Source organism: Suillus discolor (genome assembly GCF_016758755.1).
Source record: "Suillus discolor strain FC423 chromosome Unknown F5147scaffold_96, whole genome shotgun sequence".
Taxonomy (NCBI): Eukaryota; Fungi; Basidiomycota; class Agaricomycetes; order Boletales; family Suillaceae; genus Suillus; species Suillus discolor.
The window spans coordinates 72,928-90,012 of record NW_024541343.1 but is presented as its reverse complement, the minus strand read 5'-3'; the positions used below and the strand labels follow the sequence as shown (position 1 = coordinate 90,012).

The following is a 17,085-nucleotide window of genomic DNA, read 5'->3' as shown; positions in this document are numbered from 1 at the left end:
ATGACGAGCCTGAATGAACGCCAGTGACCCCGGTGTCACTATGCCTTTGGCTGCTACACAGTGCGACTGTCAGAACCTGTCAGTCCGGGCCACGCCTTCGTTGCGATCCCCACGCTTGACATTCAGAATCCTGTGCCTTCTTTGGCTGGCGAGGGTGAAATGGTTGCGGTTACTCAACTGAATGGCGACCTTGGAAGCAACATTTTCCCTGATCGCTCTATCGGTGAACAGCATATTTTCATAATTTTTAACACGGGACGCAAGTTCCTACATGGTATCTCGAATCAGCCTCCTATTCTGCATGCGATTTCTAATTCATAGATGGGCAACATCTCTGCCAATGACCGAGACCCATCTAAACCTCCAATGGCATCTGATATTTCGATCTTTGACGATGTGGAAGTCAAAACCATTTATATTTGCATTCTGACCCGCGAATTATTTTCGAGCACGACCCTATTCAATCCCGAGGGACGACCATCGTGGTATATTTTCATCGGACTCTGTGCAACTGCGCACCCGGCGGAGTCGAACTCGATGTGCAACATCACTGCGGACGGGCCTTGGCAGAAACAGGCGATGCCACAATAATAAGGCATTTGTGTTCACCCGAGACGATATCTCCTAGCCGAAAATTCCTTCATCTAAGATGGTTTCTTCCAAGCCAGTCGGATCTCCCGAGTTTTTTTTAAGAATTTCGATTTTTGTCCATTGAGAGTATGTACTCTATGTAAGACAGTACCTGCTAGCCTAGGGGCCCTTGTTGCCCATCGTATCTCTGAAGTCGTGGTGTGAGGCATACCCCCACTCCTGAGTCATTTTCCAACCACAAAACTATGTTCGAGTCCGCGAGAGAAGGTTATTGTAGTGTGTTTAGCTCCAAGTAACAATCGAACCCACCTGGCACAGGTAAATTGTGACATCACCGCGGGTTGACCTTCACCAAATCGAGGAATGCAATCATTGCAATGATTGGGGAGGGGGTTTCCAGAATCCACGACGCTAGTTCCTGTGCAAAGGTTCCTTCGTCTGACAAGGTATCTCCCAATCAATCAGGTTTCGTCCAGTCGCTTTGATAGGCGTAGATACCTGTGGAAGATTCTTTCTCATTCAAGTCAATGTTAGAAGTAAATCAAGATGCCTTCGTTATGTGTTACTTCACTAATACTTATGTCTAGATCCTTTATGTCCAGAGTCTTCAAAGCTGATGTTGTCCTTGACAATCAAGATAATGCCCAAGGTGATGATGTACCGGAAGTCTTTAAAAGCTCAGGTAGCCGAGCCGAGTCCACGTACACCACGCATATCCTATCGACACCCATGGCCGCCCCCTGGCAAAACCAGAGACAACTTATCAGCGGGTTAAATTGTGCTACAAAATGCTACAGAGCACTCTGTAGTGAATGACGTTTCCCTGATTTGAAGGATTATTTGGAACGCGATCTCTCTATTCTGCCCGACAGCGCTCCCCACCTCATCACAGCCTCGGATGATCAAAACCTCACTCCCAAAAAACAGTCACCAGTGGAATAGTTGACCCGATGATAATATCGTCGATGCAGATCACAAAAGGGAAATAGCATTGCAGGTGGATGATACGCCCGCTGCTGCACATTCATCTTGCACTTCACACTTGCTCATGTAGGTCAATCGCACCACATGGTGCACAGCGCCGCCTCACAGGAGATGAGTTCTTGCATTGTGATGGCATGTACGTATAAACCTACGGCTGACTTCTTGCTTACTTCTTGCTTACCAGTTTGCGACGCGCTACTATCTGGGAAGAAGGCTGCCACTCATGGAACGTCTCAGAAGTCCTCCTCGCAACAGGAATATCAGTGTCAAATGCCTGTTGGAATCTCACAAACCCACTCTTGCGTTTGTTAGGGTTCCTAGTCGTGGCAGGGGTGTTTCTTTACCCACCGCCCGTTGGAACCTTGTAGATATGTGACCACTGTACTGCTGTTCTCCATTTCTAGTAATACCGATGCTCACCACGCATGGAGGCTGGGAGTGTGGTCCATTACCACTGGGATTGGACCCTTCTTCACAAATACCTTTTTGGGACTTGAACACTACTAAGACTTAGACTGTGTTATTCTCGGAAGTCTTCAGATTTATGCTCATACCTTAAAGTTGTACAGCAAAGTTGGATTTATAGACCCCACATGCAATTTGTGCCGGACGTGAAACCGCCTAGTGGCCTAATCTACAAAAAGCAACTCAGGTGCTCAGTCCACCTTGGCCCGTTTCCCGTAGTAATATGTAGTACGACCGACTCCTGCGAACCAGGCAAGTCTTACAAATGCGTTTGTGAGAAAAGCCTGGTAGTGCATTTTCTCTTGACGTACCTTACGCTCAACAGGAATATCACAAAAGTGATATTGCCATGGGTCATGGGATTCCACTTGCCATAGGAGTATTTGAGCTCATCGGGGAGGCCAATAAATGAAGCAGCAATACTGAAACGTGTTGTATGAGGCAAACACTTGCAGAATACTAAGACTTACTGTGTTACCTACGATGCAGCTCGTTAGACGAGTGGATAAGTATGAGAAACGGAGAGAACCCACGTCTGCCAGAGCAAGCGCAGTGAAACTTGCTCCAAGTATACGCTCCTGAGCCTCCGGATTATTTGGAAGAGCATCTCGGATAGCTCTGAAGACCAGGGATGAGATTAAACCCAGCAGAAGGTAGCCTAAAGATCTTTCAGTTGGGTCAAATGGACAAAGTAGACGTGGAAGACGCACAGTTTCCCAACTGCCAAATAGCCATCGTAGTCCTAGCATCTAGCAGTCCAGAAGCAGCAGTCGTAGTTGGTATCAGCTCATGGTGGAACCAGGAGGCGCCCGGAAAGAACCACGCCAAAATGGCAGGTGATACGGTGGACACTGAGCACGACCGTGATTCCGTCGTTTGAGTGGGAGCTAGGTAAGTGAGAGGGATACTTACCTGGTTCAATGTACAAGAAAAGAGTACGGTAAAAACCTGGCAAGGCTGCAAAGTTACGAACCATATCGTTTACCGCGAAATAATGTTAACGTGGAATGTGTTCAATATGTGTAGAGGCTGAGCAGAGGGCGTGGGTACCGCAGTAACGCGCCGGGTTCCACGGCAGTGTTGTTGTGAAGTTCGAGGACATTTAAATTCTTCCTATATGATCGTTCAGACTCCAGAGCGTATGTTCGTATTGACTGACACTGGCCAGCACTTGTCAGTGAATACTATAACGATGGTTCCAGTGAAGCAGTTACGTACTGCTCGTGACAGTGTTGAACGAAGGTAACGAGTAGTATAAGTAATTAATGTCACATCAGCGCCTATGTACGTACAACCTAAGAGCGTAAACTTTTACTCAGGTCGGGTTCCTTGAATCTGATCTTCGTTATTGTATACCTCGGGCATACCGTTTCCTTGTTGTATCGTTCTCAACCTGAATTCCGAGCTGAACATTTAGTTCTACTGTTGAATGGACAGCTCGAATTCATCTGTGTTCGACCTCCCATTGCAGCCAGATAGCACAAGGACAACATGGAACAGACACAATCCAACACTAGTAACTGATGACCATGACCATTTCCAGAATGGGCCTCATGTGTCTGACGCCGCGGCAAGTTCTCGCTCAAAACCATCTTTCTTGGTGATATCCGGTGGTTCGGGCGGGAACTCCATATGCGCTGCATTCGAAAATGCATGTTATGTTCTTCCGGTCTCTGACGACGGTGGATCGTCCAGTGAGATAATCAGGGTACTCGGTGGACCATCTATCGGTGAATGGCACTTCGCGCTCATCTTGAGAAGTGCTCATGCAGATATCAAGGTGACATTCGCTCAAGACTTGTCAGATTGATCCCTCCGGCTCCTCTCGGTTCGCCTCTCGATGCCGTGCGCACCCTTTTGTCTCACAGATTACCCTCGAACGTGTCCGAGAATGAAGCACGCGATGAATGGCGGGCCATCATCGAAGGTCAAAGTCCTCTGTGGTCGGGCATCCCGAACGACCGGAAGGAAGTCATCCGAGGTAATGCTGATAATGGATGCCAACTCCGGCATGTTCACGGCTTCAATTAGGTTTCCTGGTATACTTTGAGAACGAAGTCCTCAAGCGAGCACACAAACACTTCTCCTTCCTAAATGGAAGGTTGGTTGTAGTTGTTCCTGGTCCGATTGTTGGTACTGACTCAGACTTGCACTCCGCAGCATAGGTAACTACTTCCTGGCAGGTGCGCAGGGCTTCTTCCGGTCCTTGCCGTCCGCAATATTTTTGTTCTCCACAATAACGAATAGCCAGGTGTGTTTGTCATAAAACATATGAATGAATAAGAAGCATATCCCTGAACACGATTCTAAGGCGAACATTTTGCCAGTCATCGTGACGAATCATATCACTACCATTGCAGTGGAACTGGTTCGTGCCAATACCCAGATCGGGGTTTGTCTAATTTGACATGGCTTGTAGGAGGATGGCACGCAGCTGCTGGGTCAATGTGAAATATCGCATCCAGTGGCTCCTGCAAACACCTCTGACTCAGAGCTGCTGTCATTGGATCCGCTATCTCCCATAGATGGATTAGGCGAGATCATACCGCAGAATCGGTTTAACATTATGTACAGTCAACAAGCCAAAGAAGGCGGATATGAGCCTCTCCATTCTCGGATATGCAGTGAGTAACCTTGTTCAGGGTCTGATTCGCGGCACCCATCCTGGATCAGGACTCTACTATATTAATGGGTATGGCCACGAAGTGTACCCGAAACCAAACCCTCAATTTATCAAGAACCTATCAACTTCGGAGGTGTTAGTGTACTCATGTGGATCTTTGTGGACGAGGCGAGTGCGCGATCCAGGGACTCCAAACATCTTCCTAATGAAGAATACTCAGCATCATTCCCTGCCTGGCTCTCCGCGGCGTAGCATCTGCGATCGCGGGATCTCGGCTCCTACGTGTCAAAGCGCTTCTTCGTAGGTCCTGCGGCACTGTCCGGTGACCTAGACTGAGTGCAGTCATCTCCAACAGTGAACGGCAGTAATGATAGAGAAACAGATGGATACACCGCCGTCGACTATATCAGGTGATTCCTTATTTTGCCCTGGGATCTTGATCTCAAACAGCGCAGAGCTATCACCTCGGTGTTGAATTCGCAATACCCGCCAAACGGGCTAGGAAACGTTCCATTGTATCCGATCTCAGCGTTCATCACGCATCTGGTATATCTTGAGGGGACAAATGTAGCAGTAGATGTCGAAGCCATGACCGTGAGCCGCTGCCTCATGTTTCTACCCCTGGCCACCATCAGTCTTATCGTTTCCTGTTCCTACAGACACTTGGTATCAAGTGCATTTTGGTCGGAAAAAGATCCGAACGCACGCCCAATTCTGGAATACCTCAATACGATGCTGCCGTGGTTCAGCAAGCTGTTGAGGAAATCTTATCAGGACAATAGTTACATTACATAGAATGTCTTCTCACCAAATTATAATAGATCGTTACTGCCCGTATACATGAATAACTTTCTCGGTTGTTTCCTGGGACCTGTCTTGACTCTTGTGCCTATGTCAAAATCTAAAAACCGCAACCTCCGATACATGTGGTCATTGGTTGTCATAAACAAATTGTACGTGGCACGTGAGCGGAAATAAGTTATCTATCTATTACCTTGCTATTACCTCACCAATCGACTGCGACCAAGTGCATTTGTTTTGTGCTTTCCCCACACAGATACCCTCTCAAAAATCCCACATGTCTCCCGCGAGTATCGCAGCTAGCAATACGCTCAAAGCGGATATTACAGCGATGCAAAATGGTGATAGGACCCAGGGTGATACTCAGGGGAACTTGGCAAGGAGCCGCAAAAGCCAAATGAAAGGTATGTGGATATGAAACTTCTGTCCTCGTCAGACCTCACGCAATATCTTCTCATTTTGGGTAATCATTACGAATTGATTTCTCAGATGAATCAGTTATCATGCCTAATCAGCTGCACAGGCAGGATAAAAGTAGGGAGCCAAGGGAAGCATGCGGCCGCCACAGCATTACTAGTACATTTGATTCCGAGGACGAGGAATGTTACGAGGACACGATTGATTTCATACGTCGTTCTAAACAAGGATGTCCATCTGTCGATGGACCTCGACCCTATGTAAGCCTGCACGTTGTCACATGGAATCTGGGGTGCTCAGTTAGTCTCAATGCATTGAACGTAGTTAACAGTATCCGGAGATGACCCTCAGGGCTCTAGTGATCGATCCAGCCCACGGGTCCACTTTCGTTCTCGTGTACGCATAACTGCTGGCATGCGTCGCAGACGGCTTTCTGATGGACTGCCGTCGGGTGCTTCGTCGATATCAGGCTCACCTTGTTCATCTATTTCCGCACCATTGCGCTCTGCGAACGCTGCAAGTTCAAAAGGATGGGGTCCACTAGGTCAGCGAGTAAGTATCCTTGCATCTCAAAACTATGTTTCAGAGCCATCATCGCCTACTGTCCGGCGGAGATCACGACACAGCAATAATCCACCAGAACCATATCACAGTCCTGTGAACGAACACACATCACTCTTACGACCCCCTTGCAGGTACTCGTACGCAAGGGGATATGACGAAAATAATTGGTGGATGAGGACGTGGAGAGGCAGCGAGGACGTGTGATAGATGACACTTTCGGCAAGTGGCCCGGGAGACTGCTAAACCGCCACGTGAGGAGCCAAGTCTCTTGCACAGTGTGGATCGCTCACGTTCTTTCAGTGGTGGTGGTGGCAATTTGAATCACTTGTTTGCTGCCTCTGCATAGACTGCTCTGACGATGAATAACATCAGAACACCGCGCGAAATTTCTTGATCTCAAACACATGTAGGAGACACCACTCAGGCGTGGTGACGTCGTTGGTGGCCCTTTGCTTTCGCGCTATCTTGTTCAGACTACATTTGTATATTAGCATCACGTCATACCCAACATGTTCTTGCTGAAAGATATCGGTCTATATACTCTATCAAGATCTTCGTTCTATTATCAATGCGATGGCATCACCATGGTGGGTGGGAGCGTTGTGATAGGAGGGAGCAGCCCAGCGGCGGTCTTGCGTGCGTTTTGATTGAGTAGCTGGTCCATGACGACAATGGCTGCCATGGTCTCAACGATGGGAACAGCACGAGGGACAACACAAGGGTCGTGACGTCCGCGAGCAGCGAGTGTTCCTGGTGTACCATTGTACTGTGCGGTGTGTTGTGCCTGTGATATGGTTGCAGGTGACTTAAATCCGATCCTGCAGTAGCAAAAAGTTAGTGAAGTATGACCCTGAGAGGTGGAATTCTGTACCTGAAGTAGATGTCTTCGCCATTGGTGATACCTCCTTGGATACCACCACTCCAGTTAGTGGAAGTGCCGAGTTTACCATCTTTTACGATAAACGCGTCATTGTGCTTGCTTCCGGGAACCTCTGTTCCTCTGAAGCCTGAGCCAACCTCGAAAGCTTTCGTGGCAGGAATTGACATCATAGCTTGCGCAAGTTTCGCTTCGAACTTGTCGAAAACTGGCTCTCCAAGACCTGACGGAACATTACGAATGACGCACGTCACTGTCCCACCAATAGAGTCCATAGACTCTTTAGCACGGATGATACGCTATTGATAACGAGCAATTGGTCACTAATCACGACAGGTATCATGAGGGAGATGATGCTCACCTTCGTCATCCGTTCCGCAGTTGCCAGATGAGGGCAGCGTGTGGGATGCTTGTCAACCTCCTCCCGAGTAATCGTAGCTAGTAACTGTCTAAATTCAGGTGTTAGCGCATCCGCCGCGTCATCGTTGTCCTCGTCCCCGTCCACTTCCGTGAGGGACGGCGGGGCTATGTTGGACGGCAGGTGGATCTTGCCGACTGAACTGACAAACGCGACGATTTCAATGCCAAACACCTGTTTGAGGTATTTTTCGGCAATTGCACCCGCTGCAACACGACCTATGCAAATAAACTCCATATTAGACTCCGAGGGACGCCACAAATTAGACAACTTTACCGATAGTTTCCCGTGCACTGCTACGTCCGCCTCCACTGCTAGCCTTCACACCATACTTTTCAAGGTAGGTGTAATCTGCGTGACTCGGGCGAGGGTACAAATCTGTCTCAGAATAATCCTTTGGACGTTGGTCCTCATTCTTTACGAGGAGGCCTATAGGAGTTCCAAGGGTTACACCTTGCTCGATGCCAGATTGCACGTGCACGAGGTCCTTCTCATCTCGCTATCGCAGACTTCGGGGTGAGAATATGATTGATACACAAATAGAAAAGAACCTTACCGGTGTGGTGAGGTTGCTCTGACCTGGTCTTCTGCGACTCAATTGCACCTGAATGTCTTGTGGAGATAGCTCCAGTCCCTGCAGCATATCGTGAACTTTGATTTATATTACGAGCGGAAATGACTCATACAGGAGGACATCCATCGATGATCGCACCTACAGAGGCGCAATGGCTCTCGCCGTAGGTAGTTACGCGGAAAAGGGATCCAAAGGTGGACATAGTTGGTTGAAGGCAAGAGGCAAAATGAGAAGCTCAGGGATCGTATGAGATTTCTATTTTCTATTTATCCGCGACAGCATATGGCACTAGTGAACCGAACTTGTCGCGATTAACAACGCTTTAGGCTAGTAAGTGTTTCTAAGCCATGCAACAGCCTATCCGGCTGGACTAGTCCTGCAGAGCCTTGGTCTAGAGGTTGTTAATGAAACAGCTCCAGGACTAACCGGAAAGATAAAATGATAAGCGCCGTGGGAACATCAGTGGGACTATGAAACTGTTAGCTTAAGTCTGCAGTCACATCGTTTCAAACCAATTTCAAAATATGTCTGCGGTAGCGACATTATCAGCCAACGCCGGCTCAACGTCAGGCTCACGATCACGTCCCCAAGCTCGCAAGAAACCAAATGACGATGCAGCCTACTTTGGAGTTGCAGGGGCTAAGAGACAGGCGGCCGACAGGGCAGAGGGAGAGCCACGCGTCAAAAGAAAGAGAGTAGAACACGGCACGACAGTCAGCAGAAGGGTGGATAAGTCTGCGGATAATGACTTAAAGAGCGCAGTGAGAGCATTCCGCGACACCTGCCACCATGACATTGACGTATTCTACGTCAGATTGACTTCAGAAACATGCCAACTGCAGGGCTTTATCGTTACCTCTCTCATTTCAATCTCATTCCACCCGTATACCCATCACCCTTGACCGCAGCAGATCCACCATCTCCCGATTCTCTCCTAGACCCTGTACGACAGAATCCGCGAGGCCTTAGTCCATTCACGATCTCTACTTCTGGCAACAGGCCAAGGAGAGATACGAAAGATCCAAGCCGCCGACGAAGCTCTCGCTTGCTCGAGGAAAGCGAGAGCCGCACGCCCATCTTGGCGGATATCGCTGAGATCCAAGCAATCTTTGCTGCCATTGCAGAGAGACATTTCCAGGACCATGCGGTCAGTGAAATAGACACGCTCGCATGTTTCATGGTAAAAACGTCTAATAAGTATGAGTAGAACGCGTCTACTGTATAGTGATTATTTTTACTGTGTTTAATGTTAATATACCCCTCAGCACAAATGCCTCGTACCAGGGAACGGTTTTTTTTTTTTGCGAAACTGCCCACCAGATTCAGGTACCGATGACTCTTACGTGGCTGTCAATTTTTTTTGTATGTATGATACGTGTCTTGTCTCGTCGACAGTCTTCTGCAAATGTCCCCCTCCTCCCATTCGGACAACCCACCACGTTCATCTTGCAGACTTCGTGGGTGGTACATTCCCTAGGCGTTTCAAATTCTGGTCTCCTTGAGGTTTGCGGTATTCGTGGACTCCCTCATCACATATGATCGAAGGTCCTTTGGTATTTTCGATCTTATCAGTCACTACTGCCGCTCTTGACATGTTGCTGACAAAGCAGTTGCTAAACAACAACACCTGTTGCGATGTCGACATCCCCGATTTGGCAGTAAGTCCGCTACTATGTTTCACGGCGATCCTTTTCAAAGGTTTTCTTCAGAGCATTTTCTTCAAACCTTGCTGGAATTTGACATTGCCGAATGGCTGTCGCGATGCTGTCGTGGTCTTTGTCTTTGTCGCTCGATACCGCTCGCTGCAGTTCCCGTGGTGACCTTCGAAGTTAGGAGCACACCGTCTGCAGCCTGGAGTTCAGTATAAATGTCAAACCGTTCCCTTCGTTATTGCTTTTTCTTTTTCTTACCTTCTCTTTAGCAGCCGTGCTGCTTTCTTGTGAGTGTCACATTTTTGCTTTCCTTCGTTTAGGGAGATGATTAACGTCAGAGCAGATTTATAGGACCCTTCCCCTGATCATTCTTTCTCGGCTTCTGCGAAGCCTGTTGTAGTTTTTCTTCGAATGAAGCACTCTTTCCGACTTCTTGTTGCCCTGCCTGCTTTTGCCTCGCTGGTCGTTGGCTTCGCCGTTCCTGGGCCTGCTCTAGTTGTGCGCCAACAAGGCGGCGGAAATGGTAACGGAAATGGAGGCGGGGGCGGGGGCGGAGGTGGTGGTGGAGGCGGTAGTGGCGGCGATCCCCAGAGCTCCCTGAGTATGTTTTTTGTTGTATTCTTTTTTGCGCAATGTCTTCATTTGTGTTTCTTCAGCTCTTGACCCCGCGGTCATCGCGACAGGCTTCGAAAACAACGGTCAAGGTCAACCTACCGCTGGCCAGGTCGCATCACTCACCTCATCGAATAACTTCATCAACTTCTGCTTGACGACCCCCAATGCGCCGATCACCAATGGCCAGCAGATCTCTGGTGGGTCATGCAACCCCGCACCTATGGGTTCCATCCCTTCCACGGCGAACATGCCCTCTGCCAAATTCACCAATCCGAAGAATCTCGACGTTATCCCGCCGAACCAGGCATTCACTGTCTCTCTTGCCATTCAAGGCATGCAGACAGGGAATTTTACCAATGCCGAACAAACCTACTTCTCCGCACCCCAGCAGTTAAACGCACAAGGGCAGATCCAGGGGCACTCCCACATTGTCATCGAGCAACTGGACTCACTTGCGCAAACGACGCCTACCGACCCTACGAAGTTCTCGTTCTTCAAGGGACTGAACGCGCCAGCTAATAACGGCATCCTCACTGCGGACGTGACGGGTGGTCTTCCGGAAGGGACATACAAGATCTCGACGATCAACAGTGCCGCAAACCACCAGCCAGTCTTGGTGCCTATTGCACAGCATGGATCTCTTGATGATGCAGTCTACGTGCGTTCATTCCCGCGACACATGTTTTCCATGCACTCATCATCCATCTAGTTTACTGTCAGTAATAATGCTAACGCTAACGGTGCCGCTGCCGGTACTGGAAGTAGTTCTGCAGCGCCTTCGGCAGTTGCGAGTGCGACAACGACTGCGACAAGCTCTGCTGCTTCATCCACTGACACCTCTGGCCAAGGTAATGGAAGTGGGGGCAACGGAGGAGGCAATGGAGGCAATGGAGGAGGCAATGGAGGAGGCAATGGAGGTAACGGAGGAAATGGAGGAGGAAATGGAGGCAACGGAGGTGGAGGTGGAGGGCAAGGAGGCAATGGAGGTAGGGGGCAGGGAGGTAATGGCGGAGGCAGGGGAGGAGGAGGCAATCGCCGCCACTTCCTTTCTCGCAACAACATGCATTAGTGGCGAAGATCATAATCAGTTAATAGGTCCGTGCACGATGAATGCGCCAGGATTTGGTGCCCTGCGTTCTTTTTGTTTCTTTTAAAAGTCCCTTGGCGAGTTATTTTTTTCGTTGATTGTGCCGGGTGGTCTCCCGTATCCACGAGTGGAAGTAGTTGGTCTCGCTGGAACTAGAATCAACTACATCCAACAAATTCATGAGATGAGATGATTGGTATTTGGATCCAAAGTGGAATCAAGAGAGCTATATTGGGCTATCTATTGGGTATACTCTCCGTAACGTTGGCTCTTCCATTTGATTATTGGGAAGGAGATTACCTGAGATCACTGCCCCCTCATTCAATTAATATGTAGTTGTTGACACCAGGTTGCTCCATATGTATGTCTACCAAGGGTCCTGCCACTGAGCGGCGTCATAGTTTCATCTATCTCACCGTCTATCTCGTCACATTCTAAACCATCCCTAGAATATGCCATCACCGTGAGGCCAACCATAGCAGTCCGTTGCTCGCTCCCTTGATCAGGTCTGATCCGGCGGGATGATCTCTGGCAGAAGGTAACAATGTGGCTGGTCGTGCAGGGGTGTGATGTGCCAAGCCAGCTTTTTATACGAAATATATCATTATCTATGAGGAAACAGTCGGCGGAATGAGGGCATCCGCGTAGCTAAATATGCTTTGGATGACACAGATCTAGGCCAGACCCTGGTCCTGTCCCTTGGTAGCATCCCGCCAAATTCCTGTGGCCCGATGATATCCGCAAGTATTCGCATCAGCGGATCGTGTGGGACCAAGGGGATCTCACACGAAATGGCTGTGTTAAAATATCGGTGAAATGCTGATAAGGCATGCGATCTAAGATCGCGGGCGTGCCTTGAGGTTATGATGGGGGACTTGCTGCGACGCACGCACGGCGAGCATGGAACTTTTCTCAAAAGGCGAGGCCTGGAATGGCAAAGGCTATTTAGTATTCCCTTATTCGATCATGATACTCATCGGGTACACTCCCTCAACCATCCTGTGATCTATCCGCGTTAATCTTCACCTTGCGTGACCTACGTATCCCATGCAGGTTCGTCGTATTTCCGTGGGTAAGAAGGGTAAGAACGCGATCCAGGTCCCGACACGTATCCCACACGTCGAGGATCCGCACAACCTGCAACAGAGTTATATGTAGCTCATACGCATGCACATTTCACTCGAAGCTCAAAGGGACACTTCCGGCAATTGAGATTAATAGACGAGTGTACATCCTCCGATCGAGATGACTGCGCATTGGGACATGTTCACAGGGGTTTTCTCGAGGCCACGAGAACGCGCGGCGCCAAACATCAAGCCTCGAGGAATGGATCAACATCCATAATCTCCTTCACGACTGTTCGTATCTGTGCATGCAATTTAGAAAGCACCATCGCTTCAATTCATGTCATTTAGATCTCTCAGACCGACCATGACAAAGTCATTACTGTTGTTAGTTTATGCAAATTCCTAATGAAGGGTATTACGCCTTCGACATAACATGTTGGCCAGATAGATCGATTAATTGGAGGGGCCGACCTGGGAATTTACCCTTGACGATCACCATTTTGGAAACGGGGATCTGCGGTCTGTTTTTCACAATAGAGTAGGCGTCTTCAATCCACATAGTTCAGGGAGGTGGTCTATCTAGAAACTTACAGCATTGGTTGCATCAGTCCATTTCACGTGTGAGGAAAGCCATGCTATCCTACCCCATCACCAGCGAAGATTACACGGGCGTAGACAACACTACAAAAAAGGCGAAAGGGGCTTCCATTGTGAGCTTCATATCGCGCCCATCTGGGAGTAGAAGGGCTTTAGGTTCGTGTACCATCCAAATTTGAATCGCCTTCGGAACTTGGTCTCTTCTCCAGAATGCCATCAACAATCCCGAAGTTAAGGGCTTCTTGTGCTAAAAATGTTCTGTGAGAGATATGTCGTCATTATATATGAAACTTACCCGTCATAAAATAATCGCGCTCCAGGGCCCTCTCTGAATGAAAAGTCAATATCGCCACCTAGCAAACGAAGAGGGGCTTACCGAACCGCTCCAACCCCGATGCCTCACTCTCCTCTACTTTGGCACAATGCTGCTGATATATACTTGTCAGTAAATGTCTCACGCGCAAAATCTCCTTAGCGTGGATTGCAATGTCAGAAGCTTGTCCAGAGGCGCCTCCAGAAGGCTCTGCAAGCGAGTAATATGAGTTATTTGATGATCGCCGCCGCCACTATCATCACTCACGGTGGATCATTATGCTGGCATTGGGAAGACAATGACGCTTTCCCTTTTCACCTAGACCACGATGACACCTCTTTGAAATGAAAAAACTCCAAGGGAACATACCCGCTGCTAATAATAGAGATCCCATGGAGCATGCCTGTCCCACACAATATGTATGTATGGGCGAAGAGACGTACTGAAAGCAGGCAGGCAGGCGTCAGACGCAAATAATACCATCCCGCGGAGTCTCAAACCTGCATCTTTGAAATGTTAGTTTTGGCTAGCACAGAGATGAAACAACTCTCATACTGTGTCATATATGGCTAGTCCTGCAGTCACGCTTCCTCCAGGAGAGTTTATGTACAGGTGTATTGGTTTCGAGGAGTCTTCAGCTTCAAGAAACAAAAGTTGCGCAACGGTCAGGGCTGAATCTGTGTCCCGTATCTGGAAGCCAACGTCATGAATTAATTCTGCCCGAGGCTTGGTGAGAACGGCAGACGTACAGGTCCATACAACATTATTACACGTTCACGCAATAGGCGAGAGAAAATGTCATACGATCGCTCGCCTCTTCCCTGCACGCATGAGGTGGGGTGCTGAGCTGGAGACAACCGAAGAATGCATGTTAGCTTACTGTCTGTTCGATGACTATGGGCACGAGGTTTGCTGACGGGGATCCCCATGTGCTGGAAATATGGTGTAATGTGCGTGAAGAAGGTAGGCCTGATCTTGCTTGTCTTCTAGTTGTTGCCAGTGCTGCCCTTAACGAAGCAGCTCTCAATGTGGACAACATCGAGCTTAATGAACTCGGGGAAACCGCAGTGGAAATAACGGTCTATCACGTGATGAAAACTTTTAATGAATGTGATGGGCAAGTTCGTAATTGTGTGACACACGCGTCGTTGTCACGCTCGTGTTGCAACTTGCACTCGACCCGTCAGCGCTTCAGCTGCACCGTGGCCTTTCCACCTTCTACCTGTTTGACCACGTTTTGTGGCATTCAGGCTCTGAACTACATAGCAGCAGTTCACTTCTGCTAACGCATACATTATGAACACTCATACGCATACACAGAGATCGACGGAGGCCCCAATGGACTTCCAGTTTACGTCTCGACCCAGCAGTAATGCAAAGCCAGTCTGGGCTAATAATGGCTCGAATGCACCCCGAAAACGTGCGTTTTCATTCTGTTCGAATTCGAACCTTACTAACAAGTCTCAGGTCCATTTGATGACCTCCAACCCACGAGTCCGGCAATTCCTCAGCCACCTCAAACTCCCATATTTGGAGAAAACCGGAACGTGCCATTCATTTTTCAGGCTCCAGCACTGCAGACTCCTCCAGTCCACCCGTGGGTGCCTCCCGTGAATTTCTCACCTCAGAAAGCGTTTCCTGTGCAAGAGCTGCGCGATGTGGATATGTCCGAGCTTAGTCCTCCTAAAGCCGAGGCTTCTGAGAAAGAAAGCGGAAGAATAGTTGCCACAGGGGCGCTCAGAAGGGTCTTCAACTCGAGGCAGAAGGCTCGTACAAAAAGCCAACACGTTGTATCATTACGTGACGACCTGGGGTACGGCAGCGAGGAAGAAATTGATGGCGATGTAGATCATGTACCCGTGACACAAAACACGTCAAACCACTACACACTCAACATGCCGGCTAACCCAGCGCCACGAACAGACACGCCACAGGTTCTGCTAGGGTGAGGCCATTTGTATTTACTCTCTCCGAGTGTGCTGATCATGCTTCTAAAGATATTTACAGTTCTTCTTTAACCTGTCTTTGGTCATGGTGTTTCTTTATCTTCTAGTGCAGTTCATTCTCACAGTACAACGTGATGTTGCACACCGCATCTCAGAATATTCGATGGGTATGATCTTCATCCCGGTGAATGCGTCTACTAAAATGAATTGTTGGTCAGATATCGTGCAAGAGATCGGCATGTGTGCGACGCAATACAGGAACAACCTATGTGAAAGCAACCCTGTGCCTGCCATGATCCAACAATGTGCATCTTGGAAAACATGCATGGATCGCGACCCAAACATGGTTGGCCGTGCTCGAGTAGGTGCAGAACTCATTGCGGATGTCATCAATGGCTTTGTGGAGCCTATTAGTTGGAAAACATTAGTTAGTACACGCGAGTCCCTGCTGATCGGTGCACTGTGCTAATTACATATTTGTGCACAGGCTTTTACGTTGACGTCACTAACTTTCTTGACGGTCTTCGTGAATTCGTTGTTCTCCCTGTATCGCTCACGTCACGAAGCTGGACATTCTCGGACAAGTTATCCAGTCGCCCCTCAGTTTCCTCATCATTACCTCCCTTCTGCGCCGGCACCTCGGGGTTCTGGGCATGACGATATCTTCGGAGATGCACCTCGCAGAAGGCGTGGAGAAGACGGGCAGGCGATTAAAGTAAAATGACTTGTTTCTTTACTCTATCATTAAATCTACGGGGGACGGATCATTGCATAGTATAGACCCACATCAAGCATTTTTATTCTTTGTGATGAACGTTCCTCCGATCAAGTCTGAGGCTAAGACTGATTTAGGCAGACGAGCTAGTAGGTTAAATGTACTAGTGAGTTACTCTTCTAGCCGCTTAAACGGATGTGAGTCATGAGTCTAGTCTCCGAACCAAACACAGCAAAAACACCGGTGCAAGCGCCTACTGATTAGTCCGATTTTATCCGGAGATGCGGGCATTAGAGGAAGCCCAGTAAGTTGGCGTATTGGGTTGTGGGCTAGGATCCCAAGGGATAGTTTCCCGAAAGGGATGGATTAGGTGGACGGATGATCGGAACAAGCATGAAGTCCGGGTGTAGCCCCATCACCCACGGTGAGCACGCAGGATGATATCACAGCATCCGTCAAGTGTGGACCTGCCATGGGAACAAGGTTTGGCATTCAACCATGACCGCGTGTATGAAATAGGCATAATGGATCCGTATATGGTCAGTTTCTGTTTCGTGATTTGATCGCTGATAGCTCGCATGTTTCAGGGAGATCCAGCTGGAGGATTTCAGGGCTGTTTGAGCATAGAAGCTTTTTATCTAATCCCGGAGACCCGGAGACCGTTCTCCTGGTAAATATAGAGTTCATTTCGATGTGGGGGCACTCTGGTCGATTTTAAGTTATCTCACTCTGACTGGCATTGGCACTGGCACTTGGCTGGCTGGCAGTGGAACGGCGCC

The 17,085-nt window shown here is 48.8% G+C and overlaps 9 protein-coding genes across 9 annotated transcripts; 6 read left to right on the top strand and 3 right to left on the bottom strand.

Annotated features, from left to right (window-relative positions):
- The first annotated feature begins 1,001 nt into the window (after nt 1–1,001).
- On the top strand, nt 1,002–1,533 carry F5147DRAFT_439791 (uncharacterized protein). The gene has a single exon (XM_041429879.1). The coding sequence runs from the start codon at nt 1,138–1,140 to the stop codon at nt 1,405–1,407; it is 270 nt and encodes an 89-aa protein (XP_041286563.1). The 5' UTR covers nt 1,002–1,137; the 3' UTR covers nt 1,408–1,533.
- Nucleotides 1,534–2,231: 698 nt separating this feature from the next.
- On the bottom strand, nt 2,232–3,016 carry F5147DRAFT_586282 (uncharacterized protein; the record flags this gene model as incomplete). The annotated part of the gene is made up of 5 exons (XM_041431917.1): nt 2,232–2,298; nt 2,352–2,488; nt 2,574–2,698; nt 2,751–2,891; nt 2,953–3,016. The coding sequence occupies 5 exons, from the start codon at nt 3,014–3,016 to the stop codon at nt 2,232–2,234; spliced, it is 534 nt and encodes a 177-aa protein (XP_041286562.1).
- Nucleotides 3,017–3,307: 291 nt separating this feature from the next.
- Nucleotides 3,308–5,530, top strand: F5147DRAFT_723581 (UPF0052-domain-containing protein). The gene is made up of 11 exons (XM_041438981.1): nt 3,308–3,770; nt 3,821–4,021; nt 4,072–4,141; nt 4,201–4,291; nt 4,352–4,408; nt 4,460–4,664; nt 4,714–4,831; nt 4,884–4,963; nt 5,019–5,073; nt 5,119–5,257; nt 5,323–5,530. Exons 1-11 carry the CDS (start codon nt 3,470–3,472, stop codon nt 5,443–5,445), a joined length of 1,440 nt encoding a protein of 479 aa, XP_041286561.1. The 5' UTR covers nt 3,308–3,469; the 3' UTR covers nt 5,446–5,530.
- Nucleotides 5,531–5,541: 11 nt separating this feature from the next.
- On the top strand, nt 5,542–6,971 carry F5147DRAFT_723569 (uncharacterized protein). The gene is made up of 5 exons (XM_041438980.1): nt 5,542–5,868; nt 5,954–6,141; nt 6,206–6,612; nt 6,633–6,696; nt 6,746–6,971. Exons 1-5 carry the CDS (start codon nt 5,742–5,744, stop codon nt 6,809–6,811), a joined length of 852 nt encoding a protein of 283 aa, XP_041286560.1. The 5' UTR covers nt 5,542–5,741; the 3' UTR covers nt 6,812–6,971.
- On the bottom strand, nt 6,972–8,758 carry F5147DRAFT_723567 (chorismate synthase). Its single transcript, XM_041438979.1, has 6 exons — nt 8,427–8,758; nt 8,297–8,374; nt 8,017–8,239; nt 7,684–7,958; nt 7,317–7,621; nt 6,972–7,263 (listed from the first exon to the last, which is right to left on the bottom strand). Exons 1-6 carry the CDS (start codon nt 8,514–8,516, stop codon nt 7,011–7,013), a joined length of 1,224 nt encoding a protein of 407 aa, XP_041286559.1. The 5' UTR covers nt 8,517–8,758; the 3' UTR covers nt 6,972–7,010.
- A 27-nt stretch (nt 8,759–8,785) lies between these two features.
- Nucleotides 8,786–9,685, top strand: F5147DRAFT_439693 (uncharacterized protein). Its single transcript, XM_041429878.1, has 2 exons — nt 8,786–9,075; nt 9,129–9,685. The coding sequence occupies exons 1-2, from the start codon at nt 8,839–8,841 to the stop codon at nt 9,519–9,521; spliced, it is 630 nt and encodes a 209-aa protein (XP_041286558.1). The 5' UTR covers nt 8,786–8,838; the 3' UTR covers nt 9,522–9,685.
- A 692-nt stretch (nt 9,686–10,377) lies between these two features.
- F5147DRAFT_586252 (uncharacterized protein) lies at nt 10,378–11,290 on the top strand (the record flags this gene model as incomplete). The annotated part of the gene is made up of 2 exons (XM_041431914.1): nt 10,378–10,537; nt 10,623–11,290. 2 exons carry the CDS (start codon nt 10,378–10,380, stop codon nt 11,288–11,290), a joined length of 828 nt encoding a protein of 275 aa, XP_041286557.1.
- A 2,035-nt stretch (nt 11,291–13,325) lies between these two features.
- F5147DRAFT_439656 (Clp protease-domain-containing protein) lies at nt 13,326–14,768 on the bottom strand. Its single transcript, XM_041429877.1, has 9 exons — nt 14,526–14,768; nt 14,395–14,466; nt 14,201–14,335; nt 14,146–14,151; nt 14,015–14,087; nt 13,913–13,963; nt 13,709–13,855; nt 13,628–13,660; nt 13,326–13,579 (listed from the first exon to the last, which is right to left on the bottom strand). Exons 1-9 carry the CDS (start codon nt 14,682–14,684, stop codon nt 13,485–13,487), a joined length of 771 nt encoding a protein of 256 aa, XP_041286556.1. The 5' UTR covers nt 14,685–14,768; the 3' UTR covers nt 13,326–13,484.
- A 32-nt stretch (nt 14,769–14,800) lies between these two features.
- Nucleotides 14,801–16,444, top strand: F5147DRAFT_439649 (Di-sulfide bridge nucleocytoplasmic transport domain-containing protein). The gene is made up of 5 exons (XM_041429876.1): nt 14,801–15,065; nt 15,113–15,590; nt 15,643–15,758; nt 15,810–16,018; nt 16,079–16,444. The coding sequence occupies exons 1-5, from the start codon at nt 14,942–14,944 to the stop codon at nt 16,313–16,315; spliced, it is 1,164 nt and encodes a 387-aa protein (XP_041286555.1). The 5' UTR covers nt 14,801–14,941; the 3' UTR covers nt 16,316–16,444.
- Nucleotides 16,445–17,085: the final 641 nt, after the last annotated feature.